This window comes from Lissotriton vulgaris, chromosome 4_1 (assembly GCF_964263255.1).
Source record: "Lissotriton vulgaris chromosome 4_1, aLisVul1.2, whole genome shotgun sequence".
Taxonomy (NCBI): domain Eukaryota; kingdom Metazoa; phylum Chordata; class Amphibia; order Caudata; family Salamandridae; genus Lissotriton; species Lissotriton vulgaris.
In genome coordinates, this window is record NC_141691.1 from 1,456,408,196 (window position 1) to 1,456,427,177 (window position 18,982).

Consider the following 18,982-nt stretch of genomic DNA (forward strand, 5'->3'; position numbering starts at 1 on the left):
TCTTGATTTTCAACATCTTCCTTGGAGTGCACCCGTCAATGTCCGCGCGGCTGCGGGAGTTTGAGTAGAAATATATATATATATATATATATATATATATATATATATATATATATATATATATATATATATATATATATATATATATATATATATATATATATATATATATATATCTGGGAGGGGTGTTAAGCTTTCCATTATTATTACTTCTATTCTGTAGCATACGTTGCCCAGAACTGTGCTGGTGGCTTCCACTGGAGTGAGCTCTGACCTGTAAGTGGTGGTCCCAAAGGACCTGGAGCCCTTGGATAAGTGTCAGGGTCGCTACTCCTGCCTAACCATAAACCCTGGGACTGTACACTTTTTTAAGGAATTTTCTCTCGGGAACCAAAAGAGACCAATACAAACCTGCAAACTCAATCCAGGAAGGTGTGATGCCTCTGGGCCAAAGAATTCAGGTTGCTCCCTTAATGAGCTTTTGCACAGCAACAAATCAATCTCAGCGGGACATTGCAGAAAAGGTATCTGGCCTTGTGTAGGCCTGTTTGGCTACAGCTTGCAGCCTTGCCCTGCTGGAGGAATCGGAGGGCCAAAAAGAGTGACTAAGTTCAAAGGTAGAAACCTTCACTGGGAGAAGGAACCAAAAGTATCCTGCTGGCGAGGGACCTTCTGTGGGAGTGAACTTTGAATTTCGCCCACTTGGGGCGTTCCAACCAAAAAGCAATGGCTTCAATGAGCTTTGTCCGACCGTGACCTTGTGGAACCCATATTCACCACTGCCTGCTGCCTTGCCCCACTGAGTATTTCTGACTTCCATTCCAGAGACTACGGGCCTAATTATGAGTTTGGTAGTACGATGGACCCATGCTTCACTGCAATCTGCCTTAAACCTTATCCTGGTCTAGCACAACCAGAAGTGGTTGGTGCTTTGTGCTTATGGTGCTGTTTTTTATTTAAATCTTAAAAAATGCATATCACTGGGTCCCCTTATTGGTTTTTGTTTGATATGGTCTTTTGGTTCATTAAAATCTTCTCTATTTTTATACATCTGGAGTGGAATTTCTATTGGTTTGTGTTTTCAAATTTTTAACTCTGTGGCGTTGCTACCAGGGGTCGAGCTTAGATTTAAATTACTGAAGCCTTTACTGCACCTAACACAGATATTGACATTAGTAGTTGTGGGGGAATGCCATCCACCTTAACTAATCATCCACTTTCTCACATGTTCCTTGCTCATTCTGTCAAGTCCAGATATTGGTCAGAATTTGCATTCATGTTTTCTCTTCATGTGATGCTAGTAAAGATGTTATCTCCACCCATACTCTGTACTGTTCCAATAATGGATGATACAAGGAGAATGAAGGCTGAGCGAGTAATTTTGCAAAGTTGCTGGAATGAACACAACTACCAGTTCCCAAAACCATGGCATGTTATATCATACGTACAGTATTGGGAATCCCCTTTTTGGCGGTCCTGGTGAAAATAGCTGCTCTCCTTTTGTGGATCAAAATATGGTCCTCTCCTGAGTCCAGCTTTTCTTGTTTCATCCTGGAGGACTGCATGAGGTTAGACAACATGGCCCTAATTCCCTGGCTCGCTTATGTCAATTAGGACTTTCAAGATATTGGCAGACTTGATTATTTTACAGTAAAGTTATTTTAGTAGTCCCTTAGGATAGCCAAAACGGCTAGATTGTGTACTGAGGACTCAGTCCTTCGATATTTACAGATCTCCACCACCAATTTGGCGGAGCCTTGTTTATTGTGCATTACACACATGAATTTCGATTTTACCTTACACGTCTGAGGTTATTAACTTTGCACTTCTTAGTTGCTTTTCAGTTATCAGGTTGCTGGTCCTCCACCCTTCCCTGCTGTCCATGTAAATTTCATGGTACCCCAAAATTATGCTTCCTGCACCAATTTCGCTTGCACAAGTTTTGTATCATACAAAGATGGCTTTCATTTTTACAGCACCTAGACTAGAATTCCACTCTCACTCAGTTATCAGTTATATCCATTGGGCTAAGATGTATACCCTACCCCTAATCAGGTTTTAAGGTTTTTGACGCATCCACTATTGTATTGACGGTGGTCCTTCAACTTTATAATTATAACATTGAGTACCATTTTGGAGGTTTTTTAGTTGTAAGGCTAATTTTGAGGGTGCCAACCGGGCTGTATGGTGTCCTAGTTGCGGTTCTCTGTATATGCTTTTGTTGAATGTACTTTTATACAAAATTACTGTCTTGTGGTGATGCATTTTATCTTTTTTTTTAAGGTGATGTTTATTTATATCTCTAATATGTGGATATATGATGTGCTTTTATGGCTACAGTGTTAAATTGTTATTGGCTAACTGACTGCTACTACCAGTATAAATACAGAACGTCTGTGTAAGTATCAAATATCTAAGTCAGAACTGATCTCAGCTTGCATTTTATTTACAAGTCCACATTGCACAACAGCGTTGTATCATTTTGACTGTGTGTTCACTGGTCTTATGGTGCGATGGTGTGGCAAAGTTATGTTTATATGAAATGAAATGAAATGAAAAGACCATTTACTAAGTGTGGTAGCTACCCTCAGGTGTCCTAGCGCTACAGACAATGGAACAGATGGAACAATTGGAGACTATTCAGATTTATTAAAAGCAGGATTTTTAGATGTTTACGGAAGGGGAGTAAGTTGGGCTCTGATGGCAGATGAAGGGGGAGGGAGTTCCAAAGTTTGGCCGAGTTATAGGAGAAGGAATGGCCCCCACATCGGTCTTCTTCTTTAATTCTGAGTACTGTGTCGAGGAGGGAAGATGCTGATCTGAGCTGTTTATTCGGGCGGTAGGGGTGATCAGTGATTGATTGATAAATACACAGGATGATGGACGGAATGTTGCACAATGGTAAAACATTCACCCCCAGTCACAGATCTGAGTTTAATCCATCGTTATTTTGCTCACCAAGCCACCCCAGTTCAGACATGGCCATATGCAAATCAGTTGTGACCCTGTGCCTCATGGGAATGGTCCAGACCGAACTGCCAAGCCATGTCTTCCCTGGACGGGAATCAAGTATCCTAGGACTGGTTTCTGGCTATCAGCCGTCTTCAGCCAGAGATAGCCTAACTCCAGTGGCTTAGTGAGCACGGGACCCACGTCTGGGCATACCCTTCCCACATAGGGTGAACAGCAAAACACACAAGATGATGGACGGAATGTTGCACAATGGCAAAACATTCACCCCCAGTCACAGATCTGGGTTTAATCCATCGTTATTTTGCTCACCAAGCCACCCCAGTTCCGACATGGCCATATGCAAATCAGTCTTGACCCTGTGTCTCATGGGAATGGTCCAGACCGAACTGCCATGCCATGTCTTCCCTGGACCATAATCAAGCATCCTAAGACGGGTTTCTGGCTATCAGCTGTCTTCAGACAGGATAGCTTGACTCCAGTGGCTTAGTGAGCACGGGACCCACGTCTGGGCATACCCTTCCCACATAGGGTGAACAGCAAAACACACAAAATGATGGACGGAATGTTGCACAATGGCAAAACATGCAACAATGTTGTCATACTTAGGGTCACAGAGTCTACAAACACGGGCCGTCTTGATGAGTTTGTTGAGAGACTCATGCTAGATCTGTTTGAGAGTGAATCTTTCACTTCCACGTTTTTGACCGAAAGCGCTCATCGTACCATCAGACCACGACCAAAACTTGGATGCCCGCCGCGTCTGATCCTGGCCATGCTTTTTAATTTCAAGGACAGAGATACGGCATTGAGACTAGCCCGCAAAAAGTGGCCTCTGAACTGGCAAGGGTCCTTAATCTCCCTGTATCCAGACTTCACGGTCATGGTGCAAGATGCCAGGAGGAAATTTATATTGGTGAAGCCTGCTAGGTTAAAGGTGGATGTTGACGGCAGGTGCAGGATTTTTGATAACCCAGCGGCAACCCCGCATGCCCACCCGAACTTTGCCTCCATTTGGGGTTCTGCTTGCTACTTTGCAGGTTACATTCGAGAGGAGTCTCGATCCTTAGACATAAACGCTTACCCTTCAAAACAGTAGAAGTATCCACTGATCCTCCAGGTAGATATGTGTTGGTAAAGGGTTGGCTCTTTGGGAACACAGTGCTGTTGGTTAATGTCTATGCGCCCAATGTTGACAACCAGGACTTTTTTGTAGAGCTACACTCCTGATTAGATAGGATGGGGGCAGAACATATCTGTTAAAGGGGAGTCTTAAATATCCTGCTCAACCCGAAAGTGGAGAGCACATCCATAATGGCAGACACAAAACCAAGAGCCAGACGGACACTATCTAGCAAGATAGACTCATATCAACTATTGGACGCTTGGCGCCACCTACACCAAAATACACCTGCATATACTCACTATGCGGCTCCCCACAACACTTGGACCAGAATAGACTATTGGTTATTGTCCCCTAGCATGACCACATGGCAAAGGGAATCCATGCATCTACCACACACATTATCAGATCACGCCACAGTAGTGCTCGGGCTCCAGGTCCCAGGGGCGGCTGGGATTGTATGTCAGTGGAGGTTCCCCGATATGGCCCTTCGAGACCTGGTCTTCAAAGCAGAGCTGGGAGTTTCTGACTGAGCCGTTCACTGTGGACAATGTGGGCCAAGCAATAGAAGCCATGGATGACTCAAAGGCACCAGGTTTAGATGGGTTCACAGGGTGTTTTTAAAAGGCATTCAAGAAAGACTTTGCCCTGGACCTCATAGATGTCTACCAGGAAGTGATTGAGGTGGGCTTACTCCTGTTAACAATGCGGGAAGCAGTGATTACTCTCCTCCCCAAAGCAGGGCAGGTCCCCCACCTTTGCAGTTCATACAGGCCCCTTTCCTTGTTGAATTTTGACTACAAAATGTTAGCCAAAATGATGGCCACCAGGCTGGCCTTAATAGTCGGTCAAATGGTGTCCCCTCCCCAGGCGGGCTTCATCCCCCATAGGTCCACTGCATTGAATCTGCTGACCCTGTTCGCAACATTGCATAGGATGAACCCTTCGCTTCCAGCTGCAGCAGTCCTACTGCACCCTGAGAAGGCTTTCGATTAGTTAGAGTGGCCATTTCTGCATGTGAAATTGATTCGGCTGAGACTGCCCCACCCCCGGTTCATATCGGTGATATCATTGCTTTATACGCGACCATCGGCATGTGTGAGAGTGAATTGGTCTCTGACAGACGCCTTTACACCATCGAGAGGGACCGGTCAAGGGTGTCCTCTGACCGCGCTCCTATTTATAATAGTGATGGCTCCACTTGTGCGCCACTTACAAGATCATCATTCACATAGGGGGCTACATTTTAAAACTGTCTGTTATTGATTACGTTGTATGCCGACGACGTCATACTATACCTGAGGCATCCGAATGCGAACTTAAACACGATTCTTTGAGAGATTACCCATTATGGCGCATTGTCAGGCCTGCACATTAACTGGAACAAATCTGAGGTTTTCTCTCTGAAGGATGCCCACAGTGACCGGCTCATGGAGTATCCCTTAAAATGGTGTGATGACTCAGTTAAATACTTGGGTATATACATCCACAGGGACCAAGCACAAATTTTTCAGCTGAATAACGGCCCCACAATGGAGAAATTGTGAGACAAGGTAGAAGGATGGTTGAAAGTACCTTTGACTATGGCTGGAAGAATCGCCCTGATCAAAATGGCGGTTCTCCCACAGTTTTTATACCTGTTTTAGACTATACCGATACCTTGACTAAGAGTTTTTTCACCACGCTGCTTACACAACTGATACGGTTAGTGTGGGGGGGAGGCAGCCCAGGGTTAGTTGGGACATCCTGACACTACCTTATGAGAGAGGGGGGTTTGGAGTCCCCATTTTCAAATCTACTACTTGGTCGCCCAATGCAGCTTTTCAAGACATTGGTTTCACACCGACTCTCGGGTGCCTTACCTTCGTTCTAAGGTGGACTTTTCTCACCCTTCTCCATTGTCGGACGTGCTTCTGGTGGGCCTAGCCAGAGACCTGCATGATCTCCAGACGTTATCTACAACTAACTGGGCCTGGAAACAGCTGACTGGGGCAACCGGGGTTCAGCTTCTTTACTCCAAATCACTCCCATTACCGGGGAACCTCTGGGCACCTATTACTCAGGAATGGGTGCTGCAACACACCTTACTGAAGTATAATCGGGCCACATTTGGAGATTTTTTCCCGGATGGCCACATTTTCTCCAGTACTGAAGATACTTGCTTTAGAGAAGCCACTTTCATTGACCAGTTCAAGCTTTGTGGGCTGCAGTGGGCCCTTAGAACACAGATCCCTAGTTATCCCATAGAGCCTCTGGAATTCCACCCCTGACTTTACTCATCACTGATATAGGAGGGAAACATTCAATGTCCAGAATGTACAAGTCCGCAGTTGCGCTACTCCCGTCCAGAGATGGAAAGACGCGACAGGCATGGGAACAAGATCTAGGGCAACCCATAACATATGAACAATGGCATTACTGCTGCGAACACGCAAGGCCTCATTCAATCATAAACACAAAATATTACATTTTAAATACCTACTGCAGGCATATATCATCCCTGCCAGAATACATTGCATGAACTCAGCATGCCCACATAATTGCCCTAGATGCAACACCCCGATGGTGGACTTCGCACACATGAGATGGACCTGCGGAGGGGTTGCGCAATGTTGGGTGGGGGTGTTGGACAAACTATCACGGATGGTAGAAATACCCATTCCACCTGCTCCCTTGATGGCACTGCTAGGCTATGTTAAGGCCCTCCAGAAATCCTCCAGGTGCTTTTGAGCAATAGCATTGTTGTTGGCCAAGAGAGAAGTGGCGTTACACTGGGGGAGTAAGTACTCACCAACATTGAAGGATTGGCTATTTAGCGTGTCCTACTGTAATACCAATAGTGAGTTGTATTCACAATTGCAGCCCCCCAGGTCAAGGACATTAGACATACGGCAGCCATATAAATCCTACCAATTAGTGCAAACATCTGTGGCCTCACAGACAGATAGGGTTCCATTGGTGGAAGACCCAACAGAGAGAGGAGAAGAGAATTGTTGAGGAGTGCTGTTGAAGGGGGATGGCGCTCGAAGTTTTATCTTTTTACAGTCCAGGACGGTGTGTTGCCGCGTATTGTATTAGTTATGTATGTATATGAACCGATAATGTATTGTTTGCCTTTCTGTGGAAATATAAATAAAACTTTTTAAAAAAAACACTCCAGATGTGAGTAACAAGTAGCAAAGAGGATATGCTTTTAGTTCTTCTGTAGGGAAATTTCCTAATCTTTCAAAACATCATACGCAATAAATATATCTGTGGTGAAGATCACTTCTTATAGAGATGAAAAGTAATTGCTTAGGATCTTGTGTTATCAAATCTAACCAGATCGTTTGACACAGGATCAGAATTGGCAGCTAACAAGCCTTGGAAATAGTTTACTGGATAAAACAGTAACAGGGGGCTGTGCTTCATGTTTATAGGTAACTGATACAAGATAGTGTTGAATTCATACATACTTGTGACTATAATCAAGACTATAAGAAATAAATGTTTGCTTAGGTAGTCCAATGGTAGCCGTAATCCTTAAATTATGATTGGGGGTTGGTTAATATCCTGCAATCAGCATTAATTAAAACATATATCTTTAATCATTACATTATTCTAAAGTAAAAAGTGAGGCATGTGTCATTAGGCAAATCCAATAAACTTCCAAAACATTTGTAATTAGAAATTGCTACTCTTTAAAAAATAAATCCTAAAAGGATTTTACAACTTTGTATTCAAGTTAAACCTATAAAGATTTTAACAATTTACAGATTCGAAAAAAATACTTATGAGTTTTACAAAATAATGAATTTCTGGGACAAAAGTAAAATTTGTATGAATAATGTTGTTACAAACAATCCCACCCATAATTAACAAGGAGTCTTGGAAACACCATTTAGTGCAAGATTCCGCAGGTTGTCTTTTCTTCGCTCTTTTCTGCCATGCAGACTTTTTATCTCTTCATAACAAGACATCAAAATTACTGAACTTTTCCTGATGCACCTTGCTCCTACCTTTCATCTGTGACTGACATGTATCCACTCATTCCTTCCCCTCTTCATCTTTTGCCTTGTTTTTACCAGTTTTTTTCCCTTCATGCTTATTATCTCTTTTCACAGCATTTTGGTGGATTGTAACAAGGTTTACACTATACAAAGTGATTACATACACTCATATTTACATAAACATTTGTTAGATCTGACATCATTGGCATGGTATTTTCTAGATTGCCTCTAACCCGTGTTTCTGCTGAATTTATCTTTGATGGTATTAGGACTCTGTGTGCTGTACCCTTGCTAAACAGTGGAAAGTGCTTGTGCTCTCTTCCAAAAACATGGGAGTTCACATAAACCTGATTAGTACATTTACTTATAAGTCCTTAGTTAAGGGTACTGCCTCTACCCTTGTCCTGTACAATAAATGCGTTAGTGGGTTGCAGCACTCATTGTGCCTCCCCAGCACTTTTCTGCCAAAACCACATTTGCCAGTGTCCAGTTTCATATGAGTGTTAATGGCTCTCCTGTGGTATTTTGTGCATTCTTTCCAGACATGGGCATGAACGGGGATCAGGGTTTTCCTCTCATGAGCAAAATGTCATGAGAGGATGTACTCAGGCTTCTTAAGCTATCTTTTGAAACTACACCCACTCCCTTCCTTCTTGACTTCTAAGGGCTGTCTGTCCTGCCTCTAATAAATGTAGCTCACACCTAGGTCTGCCTGCACTTTGTTACCCTAGACAGTTTGGAGCCAAACCAAGAAAAGTGGTAAGGTTCAACAAAGGGGCATTCATCACCCACACGCTGGCACTAGAGATAAAAGTAGCACCTTCAGAACCCCCATCAGAAAACTCTTGGACCTGTGGAAAAAAACTGCCCTGCTGTCTGAAAAAGGAAGACTGAACATTCTTGCCTTGATCCCAGGCTCATGGGAAGTGACTCCAAGGGCCTATTGCAGGCCTCCTGTTTGAACTACAGGAACACAACAAGCTTCCAGAATCCTCTCATGTAACTGCTCAGCTGACCAGCCCCAATTGGACCAGCCTGAGCTCTACTACTAACAACTGTTTGATTGAGCCCTGATCCCCAAGACGTGACCCACAGGTTCTGGCCCTTTGTCTGGCATCAGAGTGTACTCCGTCTGTACGAAAACTTCAAGCCATAATCCCCAGAAGTTTATGTGCTCTTTGCAACTGTAAACTTACTCCTGGCATCGCGCAATGGACATCCACAATGGTCACCGACGTGACTCTCCAGTAACAACCTGCTCTTTGCGTATGCACCAATGGCAATAGTCTGTGTCGAATGCGAATGCTAAATGCCAGTGACGACCAACTCTTTGCATCAAACAGCGACTACCCATGATGCCCGACCTATTCCTTGCAAGGACAATAGTCTCCTTGTATCAACTTTAAATGCAAAGCTCTGCTACAGCTCCCTGAGTGGCCTTGGACTCAAACAAGGTAAAACTCTTCGCAGGGAGGAACTTGGTTCCTGTATCTGATTGGCACTTCATTGCGGCTGGTCTGAACTTCTGACATTGACCCGGTCCAGCTTGACTAGATTGCCTCATCTGGTGTTTTGTACTTTTTAGCTCAATTTGTATTAGACATTTTCAGACTTCAGAACTCCTGTTCTTCTGATTGGAGTTTTGCAGTTTTGGTGTTATTGAATTTATGTTTCTACTTCTGTTTGGGATTTTTTGAGTGCATGTTTTTACTTTATTGCTGTTTGAGTTCTGCATAAATACTTGACATATTGCCTCTGAGTTAAGCCTGACTGCTTTTCTGCCAAGCTACAAGAGGGTAAATCATGAGTTTATTTAGTGACTTTTGTGGCTCACCTTGACAAGGATTGTGTTTATTATTTGAGTGGGGCTGCCATCACTTTTAACAATTTTTTTACATTATTCAAACCCACTGTTTCTACACCTATTTTGCAAATAGGACAAGATGTTGAGTATTGGGAAGATGTCGCCAAAGCTAGGGATGTAACCATTAGACCTCTTACTGAATATAAAAAGTGGCTGAAATATATTCCTCTCACCACACATGGATTATAAAGCATAAAGCATTTTATCTAACATGTCTACTTAGAACATTGTTAAAAAAATATGAGCTTTCTCACCCTTTAGTGGTTTACCATATGGTTTCCTGAAGTAATTGCTGTAACTCAGGTGCTGCTCAACTTTAATCACATAACTATCATAAATAAAAAGAATAACTTTCCAACCTTTGCCACTTGTTAGATCACAACAGTATTGTCCTTGATCAGTGCTTTGTTATTGCTTTATGCTCTGTTTTGGTCAGCTTGTCCAGGTGTACAATAGAATAACTTTTCAACCTTTGCCACTTGTTAGATCACAACAGTATTGTCCTTGATCAGTGCTTTGTTATTGCATTATGCTCTGTTTGGTCAGCTTGTCCAGGTGTACAATAGATTATTATCTATATCTGACCTCCATTTTAGGGATACCTACTAATATGCAAAGTACTTTTGGACCACAAGTTGTCAAGTGTGGGTTCTTTGGACTTTGGTATTTTGTTTAAGAAATATGTATTTCTATATACTTAAATAGATTATATATCTGTGAAGAGTTTCCTTGCTTAATTTAGTGGGTATATCCTCCTCCTTGGAAGATCTGAATAAAGACATTTGATAAAACAAGAAAAACCCACTGTCATGATTTATTAGAGGACCTCTATCCATGTTCTAGTTAGAAATGAAAGTATCATTCTCTAAATGTGCTAATTTTATTTACTCTGAAAAGGTCAATGTGATTTGTACAGACCCTTTACTAGCTTCTGAAATAGTAACCAGGATTTGTATATTCTGGAGATCTTAAACAGTGTGTAGACAACTGGTGTGAAATATATTGTTTTTTTCCTGTCTTAGGGTCATCAATTGTTAGAAATACTCATTTTTTTAAGTTTGACCTGACACACAAATTTCAGACAAAAGTGTTAATTATTAAATTCACCATAACTCACTGGATAGAAAACAAATCCCTTACTAATCGTTGTCAAATAATGAATTTCCTCCTGAAATATTTATCTAGTCATCTGATATTTGTTCGCTATTTTGGCAATTTCAAACATTTTCAATTAGATTGTTTACTATTTGGTAATGCTTGATCTGTACAGCAAGAGGTGTGGGCCAATGTCCATGTAGTCAAGAAACTAGGCAGTTATCAAGATAAAGGCAGAAAAAGACACCTTGAGAAAAGCAAAATCGAGTTCCTACCAAGAAAAAAAAACAGTTCATACATTTTAAAGAACCAATAAGTGAATTCTGCGAAACTAAATTTATCCTACTCTATCCATGTAGCTTGTGATACTTTACCAATCCTAATCTAATACAATTTCATTTAGGAGTAACGTGTACGTAGCATAAGATGAGCATGCAAAGGTATGGAATTCACATAAAATGTTGACTCTTGTGAACATTTCTAGCTGCATACGTGTATAATTTATGTAGTCTATATGATCAGGAAATGTCTGTATATTTCAGATGGTTTAACTTGCTTATATTGTCTTTGGACATAAACACATTTTCATACATTTCAACCCTTTTCTGTATTTTGTCTTAGATGTTTTAAAGGATGGGTTACAATTAGAACATAATGAACAATGTTCCTTAGCCACTGACCACACATCAAGATCGAAAGTAAAAGTTTCTGAAATACCTTGACTATAATACTTTGTATGTTGTTCATCCGTGTTGGTCCTGTCACGTGTTGTTTGACTGCTTTCCTGGACTCTTTCACAGTTATCAAGATAAGGGTATACGAAGTAATAATTATTCCACATGGGATGATGTAGCAAAACAAAAACAGTGCTATGGTGTAGGACAGGGCCAGAGTGTTGATGTTCGAGGCATGCCAGTCGATGCAGCATGCGGTTCCATATGGTTCGGCCCCATACTCTCCCCAATGTGCCAATGGCGAGCAGGCAAAAATGGCAGCATATGCCCATGAACAGGCAATCAAGATCTTCCCATGTTCATGACCAAATCTATTGCCTGGAAAACAAAAGGGAAAGTGAACTTATGTGCTCAGCTTGATTTCATTACAAAATAATTAACAAATCAAATAAAAAATAATCTTCTCAAATAAATTATTAGTCCAAATAATTAATCTACCAAACTAACTACATTATTTGAATAAACATTGGCCAGAATCACAGAGGTAAACTTAGATGTTTGGTCTAAACGTCTGAGTTTATGACCTTGGGAATTCACAAAGGGCATTTACAAGTACTATCCTTATGTCAATACTCAGGCCGAATCTCTGACCATAGTGCAGACATAAAGATAGTACTCGTAAATGCCCTTTGTGAATTTCCAAAGTCATAAATATAGATGTTTGTCTAAGTTTAGACTAAATGTCTAAGTTTACCTTTGTGAATCAGGCCTATTGTGAGGAAATGGGGGGAATGTAGTGCTGTGGCTGTGCTACCTCACCATGTAATACACTTACCAACCTCTTTTAGTGTAAAGCTCTCACACAGCACCAAAACAATTCAAGAAGAAGTCGACAAGACACTCAAAAAATCCAGCAACAATTTATAAAATAGATTTAATTTCATGTATTTTAGACACCACAATGAAAACAATCCACTGGAGGGTTCCAGGGATATGAAATTTACAAGTGTTCAGTAAATCCAAGCATTTCACTCAACTGCACACAAGCATTGGCAAATTCAATAAATTTGACAGACTCTTTTCCAGCAAATAATTGGGTTAGCTGCATTGCTGTCACTTAGAGTCATTTTAGGTGACCAACTCCTGTAGAAAGCTGATCTGGATGACCAGCAAGGTCCACAGAGACAGTTACAGATGAAGCCGTCTCCAGGCATTCCCAAGCACTTCATCCCGTTTGCACAGGATTCCTATGGAAGTGGCCTTGATGCAAGGGATGATGGATGCTGACGATGCTCAAGGATGCTATGGAGGCAATGCAGGATGTGTTGATTGGGGATATATATGTGACTGCTTCATGGTCAATGAAGGAAGTGAGGCAGTCTTGGTCATTGGATCGACGTCCATCAAAGTCCTCTAAGAGCTGGTAGAAGACCAGTCACCCCAGCGTTAGCAATTGCCCAGTATCGTGTTTACAGCCAGATCGTTTCCTGGCAGGTAACTTAACTTCTGGGCATTCAACCTGACCTCCGAAAACTCTCCCAGACTCAGCAAACTTGGCTGTAACACTGAGAATTGGTTCTTGGTCTATGATGCTGCATGGTGCGGTTGGCAGCAGTCTGAAGATTATGGACTTGCCCCATCAGGCTTATCAGATGTTCTGGCCTTGTGCTGTCACCAGAAGGCCAGCCAACAGACCCTTGGAGTTTCTGCTTTGGCTCAACTCTGGATACAACTTCTCTGTGAGCATTTCCTGGAAGTCTTTATCACGTCTCCGCAGAAGGGCATGAAGCTGTCTTGGAGGCAGGCTCCTTGTTCAACCGTTAAGGGCACAGAAGACTAAAGGCAACAAAATGGCAACTTGGCAAAATGTTCCCAGTTCATCATGTTACATTAATTTTGACTTGAGGATCAAGTCGGGCTTAATGTAACTAGGTGTTTGATATCTTGGAGCATCAACTTTGGTTTTACCGTTCAGGAGTTAGCACATCTGAGGGGTCAGTGTTTAACCCTTTACTCACCAATGGGGTGAAAACGTTTTCTCACAGTAAAAACAACAGTTTTGTTTTTGCACTGCCAGAACATGCAACATACATGTTCTGCCCATGACATATGCTGCACCTTGCGGCAGGGGTCAGTAGGCCTAAGATAGGAGGTGACTAACACATATTGCAGAGGGAGGATTGACTTTGCCATTGGTTTAAAAGTTGAATTTGGGTTAGCAGTTTAAACTGCACATGTGTCACAGCCAAGGTGGAACAACCAGTGCAGCAATCCTTGTGGTGACTCGCTAACTTCCATGCCCTGGGTTCCACATACTAGGGACTTCCAGGTAATTTAGCCTAATTCAATTGGGTATAGCAAATGCAACATAGACAATTTAGGGTCATGGGACTGAGATCTGGTTAATAGGCCTCAGTGCCCTTTCAGAGTAAAGAAAAACAGCAGCATCAATCAAAGTACTTGTGGATAACCATACAAAAAGATGAATTTCCTTACATGACCCCCTCCAGATGGAAGGTGATAATCAATAATCTTTATCCTTGTGGTTCTCATCATCTAAGTGGAACAACCTAGGAAGGCCAGCTGCATTAGTATATCCAGTCCCAGATCGTTGTTCCACTGTGGAGTTCATACCCAGTAGGAAAATAGACCAACCCAACAACTTGAGGTTCAAACTGCATCAACCACCTAAGAGGTCCAACCATAATAGAGGTCTATGGTCAATGTGAACTCAAAAGTGAGTCCCAAACAATTAGGATCTCAGTTTCTTTAGGGATTAAACAACAACACAGCAAAGGCTTCCCTCTCAATGGCACTCCAATGTTGCTCCCTGAAGAGAAGTTGCCTGCTAGTAAAGGCAACTGGCTGATCCTGTCCCAAATCATTTGCCTGTGGCAGCACTGCCCCTAACCCATGTTCAGAGGCATCTGCCAGAACAATGAATTTCCTACTGAAGTCAGGTACCTCCAGGACGGAGGCTGAGCACAGAGTTTCCTTCAGGGTGTCAAAAGTCTTTTGGCACTGCTCAGTTCAGATTACCTTTCTGGGTTGCTTCTGGAAGGGAAGTTTAACTAGTGGTACCACTATGGTACCATAACCGTTCACAAATCTCCTGTAGTACCCAATTAGCACAAGAAAGGCCCTAACTTGGGTCTGAGTCTTAGGAGCTTCACAGTCCAGAATTGTCTAGATCTTGGGTTAAAGTAGTTAGGCATGGCCTCCACCAACTTAGTGGTCCAAGCTCATTACAGAGCATTGCCCTATCTGGCACTGACTGGCCTTGATAGTCAGGTCTGCCTACACTTCTTCCAGGTTGACAGGCAATCCTCCCAGGTGGAACTAGATACAGTTATAGCATCAAGATAGGCTGCATAGAAACTTTCCAGACCTGACAGTTCTCAACCAACATTTGGAAGGTGGCAGGTGCATTTTTCAACCCAAAGGGCATAACTATGAATTGAAAGTGGCTTCGGGTATGGAAAAAGGAGACCTATCCTGGGTTGAGGGCTATCTACCAATAACCTCATGCCACTGCTTCCAACCTGTCAATCAGACCTTGGTATTGGGTAGGAATTAGATTTAGTGACTGTATCGAGGACCCTGTAGTCCTTAAAGATCCTCATCTCAGGACTACAGGAGGGCTCATTCACCCCCAACTCCAACATCTTGGCAACCTCAGACTTTATGCTGGCCTTAACCTGGTCAGACAACCTGTACATTTTGCTCTTGACAGGCATGCTGAGCTGTCACCAGTGTCCATATCATGGGTACGTCATGTTGTCAGACCTATCGTCAGAGAAAACAGTCCAGAAAACTACCTCAATAACTGAACACAGTTTCTTTGTTGCTGTTCTGTCAAGGAGGAGGAGAGAACTACTCCTTCCACACTTCCGTCTTGGTGATTGGGGAATAAGAGGTCTGGAAGGTGCTCACTCTTTTCCTCCTCTCCTCCTTCAGTCAGTCATCATTAGCATGGGGATGTCTGCCCTGTCAAGGTGCAACCTGAGCCTGTTAAAATGGATGACCTTGTGAGGGTTCCTGGGGGCACCCAAGTCTACCAGATAGGTGACTTCCCCCTTCTTCACTAAGATGAGGTGTGACCCGGTCCACTTGTCCTGCAGTGCTCTGGGTGCCACAAACCCAAGACCCACACTCTTCTGCTTTGTACTCAACTAAGGAAGATTTCTGGTCATACCAGTGTTTAACAAGCTCGTGGCTGGCCCTTAGGTTCCTATTTGCATTCTTTGTGTACTTAACCATCCTATAGCAAATGCCAAGCACATTGTTCACTATGTCTAGCTTTGGTTCCTTGAGGGGTCTCTCTCAACCATGCCTAACAAACCTTAGTGAACCCCTTACAGAGTGCCGAAAGAACAACTCAAAGGGGCTAAATCCAACTCCTTTTTGAGGAACCACGCTGCAATTAAATAGCAGGCATTATAGAGGACATCCCATCTCATTCTGAGTTTCTCAGGTAACTCCAGGATCATGACTTTCATTGTCTTGTTGAATCTTTTAACTAGACATGTGAATTGGGGGTTGAACTTGTAAATCACAGCACGCAAATCCTACATAGTCATGAAATATGTGCCTCGAGGTGAGATTACCTCTTTAGGGAACCAACCCTGATGAAGATACCCAGGAGGGGTCAAGCCACTGCAGGGTCAGATGCTGACATAAGGGGTGTAGCCTCTAGATCTAGTGGTGTGGTCCACTACCACCAAGATAAACGTATTCCTTGAGGCTGTTGGGGGGTCTAGGGAGCCAACAATGTAAATCCCCATCATCTCAAATGGAATCCCCATCACTGGAAGTGATATTAGGGGAGCCTTTGGCTTGCCCCCTGCCTTGCCCCTGGCATGGGCAGGTGACACAGGAGCAACAAAACATCTTGAACTTCTCAGAATTCTGGGGCTAGTAACAGTGATTGGTCAGCCTCTCCCAGGTCTTGTTATGCCCCAGGTGAAGAAAATGGGAAATCATCTGCCAGGTTAAGGAGAAACTCCCTGCACTTCTGGGGGACCACCAATCATCGAGTTGCACCTGGTCTAGGGTCCCTTAACTTGCTGTACAGGAGATCCACCTCCCAGTATACCTTATGGGCACTACTGGTATCCCCAGCTCCAATCTGGCAGCTAACTGATGCAGGTCCTTTACCATGAGGCATGTCCTCTGTCCTTGACTGAGGCCCTCTCTGGAAAGACCTCCTTCTTCCTAGAAGCTCTGCCAAGTCTTTCAGGGCATCAGTGTCCCCTCCAGGAGCTAGATCTTCCCCCTGAGGGTTGGGCTCCTTCTGACCCTGTGGGCTTTTGAAAGTCAGATTGCTATCCTTCCTGTATCTTCCCTTAGCTCTAGGGATCTGGATCATTGTTTCAGGCTCCGGGACCCCTTAAAACTCCCCCTTGGCCCTCTGTAGCAGGGGACACAGCTAGTTTTGTCGGGCGAGTAACTCCTCCTGACTCAAAGTCAACCACAGCCATATGGTGTGATTTTGTTACATTGGTGTGTAGACAAAGAGAGAGATGGCCCAACGCGTTCCAGGGAACAGGGCTCTTAGGACCATTAAGCAAAATAGAAGATCCCTGGAGGAAATCTCATGCACTTTCACCCTCAACACATTCACTCAACAGGCTTTGTCTTACACTTATTGTCCAGAGAAGATGTCCAAAAACTTTTTTATTTGCATATAAGTCTAGATTAAAATTAGATACCCAAACTGAAATGTAACGCTTACATTTTTAAATGTAAAAATAGTTTTCTTTCCTCTCCTATGTCAATTAAAAATCTCGGAATTTGTCCAGAGATATACACATATACAATACATATAAAATATAAAATCACAGTTTATACATTACAATATCTTATGTCAATACATTCAACTAAAAGAGAACAATAATAAGGAAACCAAAGACCCCTACAAAAATACAGTTATAATTGTCTGTTGAAATTCTTATGATCCAAATACAGTGCATGATATATGGGAACCTTTAGTAAAAAGATTTATTTTGTATCTAAATGTCTCTGATTTTTTTGGATCTTAATAAACCAAGGCTTTGACGCGTTTCGGTGATATATAGACTTTGTGAACTGCAGCCACCTTCTTCAGGACAAAAACCAATAGGGGGTCCCTTTGCTCCTCATTACAGAAATTATATCTATACAAAAGAGAAGATAAATATCAACCAACATATTGGCCATGCACAATGTCATCAAATAGAAACATTCAGTATAAAATCAAATTACTTCAGCCCTATAAGCATTAAGATTATCCAACATACATGGATCTTATATGCATTGCATTTCAATTTGGGTTTAGGGGTAACCCTCCCTTTGCATTAATATTCTCCTAAAAGCCCTTCCATGTTGTTATTCGAAGTCCATAGTTCCCACATACTTCATTCATACTGTTGTTTTCTTAGATTCTAGAAATTGTACTGACCATAATGGATGATGATCGTACCATTAGATGGGATTAGGTATTTTCACATCATTATTCCTGCTTATTGCTGAATCTGTTCCTAAAAATATGGAATAACTGTAGGCAACATTGTTTATGTTTCTCAAATTTACTTTTTTCTATACTGTTCCTTATTTTTATTTTATATTTTATTACCTTGGGATTTGGTATTTGTGTCCAATCCCTCTTTTTGCTGTTGGACGTGCTTTTGATATCCTGTTTCTCCTGTTTCCTTATTTAATACATGCCCCGTGTAGGTCATACAGATAAACCACCTTTAACAGCTGCAAACATTGAGGGACACCAAAACCGTCGAGGCACCTATTTATTTATTTTCTAATAACTTATAGTTATTAAAATAGCCCTCCCCTTTATTATCTTCATGGCTTACCTTAGGTATAGAAGTGCTGTTTTTGTACGTGGATTTCCCAATAGTACAGGAGTCTTTATTTTACCCGTGTTTTTTTCAACCCCTGTAGACTCTCGATAAGTCTATCCAGGTATTTTCAAGGATCCCGCTATCTGTGAATAATATACATAGCAGATATTTGTTTCATGTTTTGATCTTTCTTTTCCTTCTTACTGCTATCTCTAGCTTTAAATATTTGTTTTATCATATGGCTCCTTCTCATGCTCCTTTGTACATTATCGCACATCCCCATCAATGGGTTTCAGTAGTATTACCAATTAGTTTTGTACCCATATCGTGTCATTTCTTCAGATGCTGCCCTTTTACGCTCCCCATAAGGCACCTGGGTCGCCCCACCTCTATTAGTAGCTACCAGTTAATTGTTTACAACTCAGGGGCCC

General features: G+C 42.3%; 1 protein-coding gene across 5 annotated transcripts in view; it reads right to left on the reverse strand.

Annotated features, from left to right (window-relative positions):
• The window catches only part of LOC147724100 (opsin-5-like), a 1,241,395-nt gene that overhangs the window by 300,763 nt on the left and 921,650 nt on the right, over window positions 1–18,982 (reverse strand). For all 5 annotated transcript variants that reach the window (XM_086965683.1, XM_086965682.1, XM_086965681.1 and 2 more), the window contains one exon: window positions 11,759–12,093. In XM_086965683.1, coding sequence (XP_086821809.1) covers window positions 11,759–12,093 — 335 coding nt within the window. The remainder of the gene's footprint in view (window positions 1–11,758; window positions 12,094–18,982) is intronic.